The sequence below is a fragment of the Hippocampus guttulatus genome, chromosome 2 (assembly GCF_054856545.1).
Source record: "Hippocampus guttulatus isolate MCC_2025c chromosome 2, RoL_Hgut_1.0, whole genome shotgun sequence".
Lineage (NCBI taxonomy): Eukaryota > Metazoa > Chordata > Actinopteri > Syngnathiformes > Syngnathidae > Hippocampus > Hippocampus guttulatus.
This window is the reverse complement of record NC_141262.1, coordinates 12,294,995-12,306,441: the sequence shown is the minus strand read 5'-3', so window position 1 is coordinate 12,306,441 and position 11,447 is coordinate 12,294,995. Positions and strand designations below refer to the sequence as shown.

The following is an 11,447-nucleotide window of genomic DNA, read 5'->3' as shown; positions in this document are numbered from 1 at the left end:
AATGTGAGCAAATATATCAAAGTCGGTGGGTGGGAGGGAACGCTGGATGGAGCGTGGGTGTGTGTGGGTGAGAGAGTGGGATTACAGAATTTATTATCTAGTGAGTGTCATTTCCAACTTCAGGATGTACCCATGCTCCTCATAGCTGATGAATATGACGTTCAACTGTTGTCATACATATTTATTAGAACAGCCACTCCTTTTTAACAAAATTGCATGTATAAATGATAAAAATATACAACATTATCTAAATATTGCCACTTTTATATTTTACCATGAAATATAAAGTACTAAAATAATAATCATCATCATCATCAAATTTAAGTACATACATTAATTAATTTTTATGTTGTAATGCCCAATTTTGGCTCTATATGAGCATTTATAATTTCTAAAAATGTATTTGTATAAGAGCAGTCCGGTGGGCGACTGGTTAGCGCGTCAGACTCACAGTGCAGAGGTGCAGGGTTCGATTCCAGCGCCGGCCTTCCTGTGTGGAGTTTGCATGTTCTCCGTGTGTCTGCGTGGGTTTTCTCTGGGTATTCCGTTTTCATCCCAGATTCGAAAAACATGCATGGTATGATGATGGAGCACTCTAACTTGTTCCTGAGTGTGATTGTGAGCGCGAATGGTTGTTTGTCTATGTGTGCCCTGCGATTGGCTGGCAACCAGATCAAAGTGTACCCTGCCGAGGGCAGCTGGGATAGGCTCCAGCACGCCCGCGACCCTCGTGAGGAGAAGCTGATCAAAAAATGGATGGATGTGTCTCCCGTACACAATTCCGTTATTTGTACTGGTAAATAAATAATCAACCATGTTACCTTTGGGAGAGCTTTTATTGGAACTCATAAAACTGTGAAAATGCACCAAATTAAGTGGATACCAGAGATATGTAGCTCCAAAAGATCTCAAAGTCCCCATAGAATCGGCATGTATAAACTTTATTTTATAAATCCAGATGTTTGTTGTATATTGGTTTGCACACTAAAATGACTTTACTCCGCTTCGTGCTTGAAAGGGTACCTTACCAGATATAATTTTACAACTTTTTTTTTGGTTTGACTCAAGAGATATGGGTTAATACTGTGTGCTTGTGTGAATTCAGAAATTGGAAAAGCTGCAACAATGCTCCCGTCTGAACATTGCAAGATGGGCCTTTACCGTCCTCTTGTGGCAGTTGAGAGAAATCTAATCATGAGCGAATGCAGCAAGTTTCAAGTGCATTATGAGGTGTGTGAATCTCGATTAATTCATAAAAGAGTAATACATTTTTAAGTCTGGGGTAAACGCAGCGCTGAACTAGCATGCGGGAGTAGCGGATTATAAAATAGCAGTAGCCAGAAAAACCTTAGTAAAAGAGTGTTTGACAGAAAGTTTGACAAATGTACTCATGTTTTTTCGCACAGCTTGCTGTCAAATACTCATCGCTGTCTTCTTTTTCTTAAACATAAGAAACTCACTGACCAGCTACGCTGTCATTCTTTTCCAGCATTTTTACCCATTTACTGTGTGCAATAAGGTGCATCTAATTATCGTATTTTGCTGTGCCACAAAGGTTGCATTTAGGTCACAGCAAGGCCCTGCTTTCCCTTTTTTGTTGAATTCTCTCTGAAAGGGCCAGACGAGAGAAACACATCCAAGCCCACTACATGTATTAAGCCTCTGATCCGCCAGTTGATCAGGATTGCAATGAGAAAGCAGCAAGGCCTTGCTGAAATTGTAAATACACACACACACACACACACACACACACACACACACACACACACACACACACACACACACACACACACACACACACACACACACACACACACACACACACACACACACATATTCCGTTGTGTCTTTTATCATTTTGGTTACTGTATACAGTAACCACAATAATGATAACACTGGCATTCATAATGATTGATTGATTACTCCAAAACTAAAAAAGATCCATCCATCCATCCATTTTCCGAACCGCCTGATCCTCACTAGGGTCGCGGGGGGTGCTGGAGCCTATACCAGCCATCTCCGGGCAGTAGGCGGGGGACACCCTGAATTAGTTGCCAGCCAATCGCAGGGCACACAGAGACGAACAACCATCCACGCCCACACTCACACCTAGGGACAATTTAGAGCGTCCAATCAGCCTGACATGCATGTTTTTGGAATGTGGGAGGAAACCGGAGCACCCGGAGAAAACCCACGCAGGCCCGGGGAGAACATGCAAACTCCACACAGGGAGGCTGGAATCGAACCCGGTACCTCTGCACTGTGAAGCCAACGTGCTAACCACTGGACTACCGGGCCGCTCCACTAAAAAAGATAAGCAAATAAATCCATCCATCCATATTCCGATCCGCTTTATCCTCACAAGGGTCGCGGAGGGTGCTGGAGCCTATTCCAGCCATCTTCGGGCAGTAGGAGGGGGACACCCTGAACCGGTTGCCTGCCAACCGCAGGGCGCACACACACAGACGAACAACCATCCACGCTCACGTTCACACCTGGGGACAATTTAGAGTATTCCATTAACCTGCCATGCATGTTTTTGGAATGTGGAGGAAACCGAACTCGATGAAAACCCACAGAGGCACGGGGAGAACATACAATCTCCACACAGGGAGGCCGGAACCGGAATCGAACCCTGCACTTCTGCACTGTGAGGTCGATACGCTAACCCCTGGACCACCGGGCTGCTCGCAAATATTCATTCATTCATCTTCCGATACGCTCTATCCTCACAAGGGTCGTGGGGGGGGGGGGGGTGCTGGAGCCTATCCCAGCTGTCTTCGGGCAGTAGGCGGGGAACACCCTGAACCGGTTGCCAGCCAATCGCAGGGCACATGGAGACCAACAACCATCAATGTTCACACTCACACGTAGGGGCAATTTAGAGTGGCCTATCAGCCTGCCATGCATTTTTTGGAATGTGGGAGGAAACCAGAGTACCTGGAGAAAACCCACACAGGCCTGGGGAGAATATGCAAACTCCACACAGGAAGGCCGAAGCCGGGATTGAACCCACGACCTGTGCACTGTGAGGTCCGCGCACTAACCATTGGATCACCGCGCCGCCTGCACACAAAAAAACCCCAAAACACTGAGTACATTTGTGTTTAAACCAACCACAAAATTAATTATTTTGTATAAATACAAGAAAAAATTTGTATTAATCATGTATCATAAAGACATAGGACACTGGGTTTTCCACCTGCCCAACCCACAGATTTATTGGATAACCATTCAGTTAGATACAATCACTCAGTTCTTTCTTGCATGAAAAAGGCCCCATCGTTGGTCTCCGCTGGTGGAACGCTCCAATTTTCCTATCCAGCCATTCACAATGGTACTATAGTCCTCCTCAGAGAATTCCTGCAAAGATACCTGCGGGTTAGACAGCCGGCTATCAAAGAGATTGTTTAGAATTGTTTGTCGGTTGGGAGAGTGGTAACCTCGATAAATTCACTCTTAATTTCATCAGCTCTCTGGAGTTCTTCCTTAATGGTCTGGATGAAGTGGGCTGTCCGGTCAGATGTCTGAACATTACAGAAGCCAGCATCCTGAATGAACTACGCCAGCGGACACAAAAGACAACATGAGCAACACGAGCAATGAGGTGAAGTCATCCCATACTGAAGAGACAAGACAGCAAGAGATGGCACTGCGTTTTTAAAGTAACCCATTACTATTTTTTAAGTGTTGTTACAAATGATCAGAAGTGGGCATTTCGTCAGTCTGCCACAGGGTCACTCCGATTATTATTTTTTTCTGTATTTTGCTGCATGTCTGCATGTTCCGTCTTGATGTCACTTGGCTGTCACAGTCGACGAGGACGGATTGGCCGAGCACGAAATACTGACGACAGCTCACTGATGGACTCACAGGACTGGCGATACCCACTTCCGAATAAAACAATAGTCCCGCGCAGGGGCTTTGTCTCTGTTAATTATTTGATTACAGTTGAGTTTCAGCTTGTGACCATGGTGACACATGCAGTATAAGCGAACGTTAAGTCAGCAACTCTTGCTCAGGATATTAAAATAAATAAATAAATAACACTGGTGACATTGCTCAAAGAGGTTGAAAATGAATAGCTGTGATGTGTGAGACAAGTCAATTGGTGATGCTATGGGAGAGGATTAACAATTACAGAAACATGAAAAGAAATGTGTTATTTAGGGCAGCTCTGGTATAAATCTTAACATAATGATGCTTTACTGTGTGCTTACCTTTCCATACTGTGATGGTGTGTAGAGGATGTAGCCTCGCTGTTTGACATAAGCTTCAAATTGGGGGGTCCATGGCTTCTCCCCACAACAGTAGTCACTGATAAGCAGCTGGCCCCCAGGCCTTAACCATGACTGGACATGAAGAGCACATGCACTTTACTTGAGTAAAAAAAAAAAAGCGCTGATTTCAATTGATGGAACTTATCAAGAGTTTGTGGAACACACACTGCTCGCAAAAAGTGAGGGGTACATGTATTTGGCTTAAATTTCAGGATGAGCTGAATGTGTATAACCTTTACAGGTGAACTGTCACAAAGCTTTTGAACACATATGTAAAACTATTCAATGTCAGTATTATTTTGCACGACTTGCTGTTCTCTAACAAGGAGCTGAATGGTGTCATGAATATACACAAGTGGACCGATGTCTCCTCATCACCAAGATTCCTCAAGCCAAACCACCACACCATGTCTGCTCCAGTCTCACGTCAGAGTAAACGAATAACAAGGGAATCCTTGCACTGTGCTTTGAGAAGGGAATGATAGATCTCAGAAAGAAACAAACTCGCGATAAGGAGACCTACTTTGTCACCCGGACAACTTCTACAGGCAATTTGTTGTGTATTCAAACTGTCCTGGACCATATATTGTGGCATCATTTCAGCTTTGAAGTTAGAGAACACCTCCCAAATCGAAGGCATCCACATAGCGGAGGGCAACTCCAACCAGCTTGTCACTGCTGGACCAAGACTGGCCTCAAGGAACTGCAGCTACAACCTTTCTATGCAGTTCTCACCACCTAAATGACATTGAAATGCATTTTGAATAAATTTATGGTTATGTATTGCTTACTGCGATTATCCTTCCAGCTATGCATTGATGAATCCACTAGGACATGATAATAATCAATTTCAAGATACACCCTCGTTGCTTGAACTTCGAATGGCTTCAAAATGAGATTTTTCCAGCCGAGGCAAGGAATTGATGCAAGGTATAAACTGAAATGCACAACGGTTTGAAAAGGACAGTTAAATGGGCTCAAGACTAAATTTAAAGAAACAAATTGAGTCTTAGCACTATTTTTCATGTTTCTCTGATGCTCTTTGCCGAAAGACCCCTCGCTTCTTTTTGGGGGCTCTTTCGTTTGCAAAGTCCCCGCCCGAATCCACTGGTGGTGGACTTCTAACGAGCTTGAATTTTGGGTTCTCAAACATTCAACCACCACACACGTGGTAGGTGAGCCATGACAAGCCAGCTGTCGGGAGCACAAGCTGAAGCAATAAGTCGGCTCCAGGAAACCCACCCAGTGTGGTCCTGATGAAGCTCCGAGACAGTACGGGGTCTGAGCCACAAGAACCCTTCTTCATCAGCAAACAAATCAAAGTTCCTTCCACCTGCTCATAACGTGAGAATCCACCGACCAAACTCAAGTGTCAACTTTGCGGCCTCCTAAGTCTTCCGTTTGGTGGATGCAAAAATGTATTGAACCCGAGCAAACTTTGTGCATTTCATTAAGTCCATCACCACCACGATAGTCATCAAAACCACCTCCGTCCTGAATTTCTGGAAAATCTTTTAATTTTCCCAAACGGCCGATGTATTTCCGGGCCGGTCCTGGCCATCACGATAGCTAGCAGCCATTAACCTGAAAACACCCCGTATGAAGCTTCAAATCATGAGGGTATGTTGATTAAATGTTCGATGTTGTCTTGGTGTGAAGAGCATGAAAAAAAGAACTGTTTAAATCATTCTCAGTGTACAACCAAATGTGTTGGTCAATTCATGGATAAAACATCTGTTGAGAATTTGCTGTTCAGTTCCTTGCTAGATAAGTGCAGCAAAACGTACTGAAACATTGAACACCTGGAGATATGCATTCAAAGATTAAAGGAGGTCTAACAAAGCTCACCTCTAAAGTTTCTAGAGCATTTAAGGTTCATCCTGAAATTCCACTCACAACCCAAACAGCCCAAATTTTTCTGTGTATTGTATAGGAATGGGTCATTATTAGTTTCTGATTGAATCATAACTGTGAGCAAAAATTATTGCAGCATTTCAATGTTAAAATAATAGTGCTAAAATGTCACTTTTATTTTTAAACAAAATGACAAAGTAACAAAGAAACATGTACCATGTTAAGTTTAAATAAATCAGTTAAAATTTGGCAATTGGGCTTTGTTGTTGTTTTTTTTCCCTTAAGACAAAGCACATTAATCAACAGAGCGAAAAGGAGGAGCTTGAAGTTCTCTCACTCACTGCTTCCCCCTCCTCCCCTGTGCCGAAACTGCTCGCCCCTCCCCTCTTTGCTCTCCAAGCCCCCAAAAAAAAGTGAAGCAGCTCATTTCCTCAACTCTGCAATCAGCCGATCATATTGTGCCCTGCTTAGAAGCCCCCTCAAAAAAAGCTAAGGGTTTTTTATCATTGTGGTGACAGAGACTATTAACAGTTAATGAAACCTTGACTTTTTAAACCATCAAACTGGTCATCGACCCAAGCCTAGTAGTGTATAAACTTGATGCTATTAGCTAAGAGCACACCCACTGTACTTACATGGAAACGTTTGAAGAGAGCAAGCTTGTCTGTAATGTGGAGGATTGTGTCTCGGCTGTAGATAACGTCAAATGAACCCTCGGGAAACGTCCTCTTCGTGGCATCAGCAACTTCAAATTCAACCTATAAATTGTGATTTGCATTCATATTAAACATGACTGAAGCCATGACATTCAATGTGCGAGGTTTTCAACATACCGAGGGCAGCCTCTCGGCAAAGGCCCTTGTCATAGCAATGTCCACCATGTTCTCTGACAGGTCCAGGCCAAGCACCTCCACTCCGAATGTCTGAAATACAGTATGACCAACTCTACTATGCCGATCTTCAAGAGTCAAGATGCTGTTCCATGTTTTAATGGGTGGTTTCCATGGCTCTGACCTTTGCCATGTAGAAATCGCCTCCACCGATACCACAGCCAACATCCAGAACCTTCTGTCCAGGTTGCAAGTTGAGCAGATCTACAAATTCCTGTTGTTACAAGGTCGTAAAGCTGTTGCTGTTTTCTGCTCTTATATTTTATCTCGATGCATTTGTACTTCCATTTTGTTGGTTGATACCAGCATGATCCAAAAACAATATGATTCCTATGACGATTTGTGGAGTGGTATGGCCCCAATCCATGCATTTTGTATACATCTTGTCCTGCCCAGAGGCTTGACTTCAGGTAACAGGTCAGGATATATATTGACTTCATCGTGAAATGGAAATTGGGCAATCACCAGGTTCACAAATGTCAGCTATTTGAAGCCCTTCACACTATCAAAAGCATTGTATGATCTTAGACAAAAAAAACAAACAAAACTGTGCTAATCTAAATAACGTGACACCAATGTTTCTTTTAACATTTTTCATTGGGAAGCAACAATGTCTGAGAAACATTTTCCATCACTTTTCCAAGGGTCACAGGTGAGCGGTAATCTACCATCTGATCAGCAAGAGGCAGGATAAACGCTGGACTTGTCGTCACACAATTGACAACCATCCACATGCACATTGACACTTACAGGCAATTTAGAGTATTCATGCAAGATTTTTTTGTACATTAGAGAAAACGAGAGCACCTGTCTAGTCGCAGGGGAGAACATGAACTCCATATAGATAGGCCTGAAGTGAAATTTGAAACCTGAACTTGTCAAACATGAGGCCCTAATGTGCTCTTATTTTTAAGGAAAATTATTTTCGGTATCTCTACAAGATGGCTTCGAATGTCAACGTAAGAGGATGGGCATGAAGAAGTTTTACAATTAGTAACGGGTACTTTAACATTTCCAAAATGACTGAACTCAACCAAAACATCCTGAAATAGTGGATAGCTCTTCATTTAATTGATGGAATTTTACGTAAATTGACCCTCGTGAGCATAGACGGTTCAAATAATGGATGGATGGCTGAAAAAATGAAACTTGATCGATGTACAGTATATTTTTTCCACTAAAATGGTTGTTAAAGCCTGTGCCTTTATCGGGCACCAAATAGTGTAAGTGTATATTTCTCGTGAAAGATGTTTGTTCTGACCTTGGTGGTGCTGATCCCGCCTGTGCTGACATAACCCGCCCCGAACATCTTCTCATAGCACAGTATGCCCCGTCGAGTGTACTGCTTGTTGTCCAGGAACATCTGGAAGGTCCTGAATGTCTCCTTTGCGTCTGAAGAGCGTGCAACCTTCTCCCACAACCAGCAGATCTGATTCGGGTTGTTTTTCAACTGTAGGTGAAAAGGCAAGAACACATCAGTGACAAATTTGATTTTTGAACACACTCCCCTCTGCTGAACAAGTGAACCTGTTAAGGTTTATGTCAATATTTTGAAAGATCCAAACCAGAATACCTCAATGTAAGTTTTGACCCTCTTCCTGAAAACGATGTCGAAACCAAACCTCTGACCGACTTCTTCATCCTCCACTTGGACCGATGCGGTCATGTGGTTGTACTGGGTTTCGGTGCGGTAACGTGTAGGGTTGAACTCCCTTTTGCAGTTACCTGTAAAGTCAGCACAATTACACCAACACAGTGTAGAGCAGTACAAATATCCAGATGAATGGATTGGGTGAATTTTGTACCCGAGCGGTGGTGACATGATTCTCTGTAGAGGAGCGAGCCACCGGGCTGCAACCACACCAGCATTTTCTTTAACAACAAATGCACCTCCTCGTCACCGAGGTACATCAACAGCCAATTGGAGAAAATGAAGTCAACACTAAGGAAGACAGGAGGAGTGCGGGTCCATCCGATTTTACAATATGTTTCTATGTCTGCGATGACTTCAGATGCACATTCGCCATACACACCTGTTTGGGGGCAAGTCCAACTTTGTCACATCAGCTTGGAGGAAGGTAACGTTTTTGTGGTGCCCGTTGCTCTGCCGGTTCTTTTCCACAAAGTTCTCCATGAAATCCACGGCGGTCACGTGGTCCGCCCGCTTCAACAGATGGCTGGTGTATCGACTGTTTGTACGCAAGTGCACATGTCTCAGTCTTGTATCTTGGAGATTAGGAAACTAGAAAATGTCTGCTCAATTATCATGTATTGAGTTTTTACTTCAGATTCGATATGTCTGTCACCGCTATCCTATTAAAGTAGGTCCAAACTTGGAAAACACCCATTTAACCACGTCATTGAATGTGATACAGAAGTCCTACACATATTTAATCTTGTGCTCCTGCTGATCAAATTAATGCACGCTTCATAAAAACGACCCCAGACTACTACTCCATGCTCACCCAATGCCGGACCCCAGTTCCAGCACACGACATCCAGCCAAATTGGGCAGTATGGACAAGATTTCGGGCAGTTCCTGCTGAGTCAACTCAACGGCGCACGAGTCCAGCATCATCTCCTGCACTGTGGCCTCCTTGGAGTGCTCCTTCCAAAACTCTGTCATGGTCCTACGCACTGCATAGGGTACAGGATTCAGATCAATGGATGATATAGAAAGGTAGTTTATTGTCAATGTGAAAAAAAAGACACATTTTCTTGCAATGATAAAAACTACGGATGCTGGATATCACTTTTTTTCAGACCAATGGTACTCACCCCCTCAGAACACACCATTACTAAGTAAACGATACCTCTACCATTTGTGATACGTACTATTTCTTTGAAACCATTGATAGAAAATTTTGCAGAAAAAAAAGGACTTCAGGAACAGCAGACATGGTTAAACCATCCCACTTCCACATACCGTGCTCCATAGTGCTCTTTGAAAGTTTACTTGTGAAAATGAATGAACTCGCAGTCCTCCAGTCACAATATGAGGCGTTGGGCCCTCCCCTTACTACTTATATCAGATGAGGCCATGAGGTGTAAGAACCTGACCATGAGGATGTATCCAATCTGAGTGAAGGGAGGGCGCCGGGGTGGGTCAGAGAAAGGGGAGGAAGTGGGCCTTGGCACAATTAAAACAAACAAATAAAACAAGAAAAAAACCCACCTGCTTAACAGTGCAGATAAGTGCACAACGCAGGAATGAGTAAAATAAGTTGGCAGACTTACATGATGACGATGAAGAAGAAATCCCACCGCTCCTCGAACTGGTGAGGCTCTCTCTCTTTCTCCCTCTCTGTCTCTGATACGCTCCCCCTCTCTCGCTCTCTCCCTCCTCTCTTTATTTTGTGCTGACACGTTGGAACTGCGCTGTGGCACGCAGCCATTGCGCAACATTGCATCATGGTGCCGGGAGAAAAAAAAATGTTTCGGCGAATATTATTGTTGTGTCCTACAATGACGATTCACGTATCAAATGACCATTCTCCATTAACAATAGAGTTCTAGCTATCTAAAAGACAGCTCCATTTGATCATGTAACATTAAGTGCTGATCAAACATACTGTAGTTCACAAATTAATTTGATCAGTCAACTGACAGAAGCATATTTGAGTATGTATACAGAAAATTGCTCAACAATAATAATAATAATGATCATAATAATAATACTAAAAATAAATGACATCCTGTGATCTTAACCCGCAGGAGGGCAAGGAAAAACTCGCAAAACCCCATCGGGGGCAAAATGAGAAACCTTGAGAAGGGGCCGCAGATGGGAGAAACACCCTTCCTGGATGACCAGGCTGCAATGGATACCGAGTGGGCAACTTTGGACACAATATCTATGCAATGTTAATGAGCAGGAACACTCCTTTGGAGAGGTGGGTCTTTCACAAAACCTGGTCCGGCTGGTCAATGAAGAAACCTCCATAGCAGCGCGCCTGCAAGTAAATGGTCCAACTGAGATCTGGTCCAGATCAGTTGGAGCAGAATCTGAGGTGGTCTGCCTCAAAACCTGGTCCGCCTGGTCAATGAAGAAATCTCCATAGAAGCGCGCCTGCAAGTAAATGGTCCACCTCAGATCTGGTCCAGATCAGTCAGAGCAGAATCTGAGGTGGGTCTGCCTCAAAACCTGGTCCGACTGGTCAATGAAGAACTATCCATAGCAGAGCCTCCAAGTAGATGGTCCACCTCAGATCTGGTCCAGATCAGTCGGAGCGGAATCTGTCATGATTCTATTTTTGTTTAGATTACATTTGGTGTTGTTTCCCCATTTGTTTATTCTGTCTCTACCTGTCCTTGTCTTCCGGGTCCCTTGCGTTCACCAATCAGCTCCCACAACCCTTCGTGTCTTGTCCAGGTGTTGCTTGTTGTCTCGTTGGTTTGCTTGTATTAATTACGGTATGTAGTTGCC

The 11,447-nt window shown here is 43.7% G+C and overlaps 1 protein-coding gene across 4 annotated transcripts; it reads right to left on the bottom strand.

The window, feature by feature from the left end:
* Positions 1 to 3,194: 3,194 nt before the first annotated feature.
* pmt (phosphoethanolamine methyltransferase) lies at positions 3,195 to 10,406 on the bottom strand. Of its 4 annotated transcripts, none has more exons than XM_086137043.1 (12): positions 10,262 to 10,406; positions 9,490 to 9,661; positions 9,058 to 9,213; positions 8,830 to 8,966; positions 8,598 to 8,749; positions 8,286 to 8,474; positions 7,149 to 7,238; positions 6,968 to 7,057; positions 6,770 to 6,892; positions 4,221 to 4,352; positions 3,444 to 3,560; positions 3,195 to 3,363 (listed from the first exon to the last, which is right to left on the bottom strand). In XM_086137043.1, the coding sequence occupies exons 2-12, from the start codon at positions 9,648 to 9,650 to the stop codon at positions 3,253 to 3,255; spliced, it is 1,458 nt and encodes a 485-aa protein (XP_085993169.1). In that variant the 5' UTR covers positions 9,651 to 9,661; positions 10,262 to 10,406; the 3' UTR covers positions 3,195 to 3,252. The 4 variants fall into 4 exon arrangements, with proteins under 4 accessions (XP_085993169.1, XP_085993178.1, XP_085993150.1 ...); XM_086137052.1 differs by lacking the exon at positions 10,262 to 10,406 and adding an exon at positions 10,200 to 10,221; XM_086137024.1 differs by lacking the exon at positions 10,262 to 10,406 and adding an exon at positions 9,951 to 10,177.
* Positions 10,407 to 11,447: the final 1,041 nt, after the last annotated feature.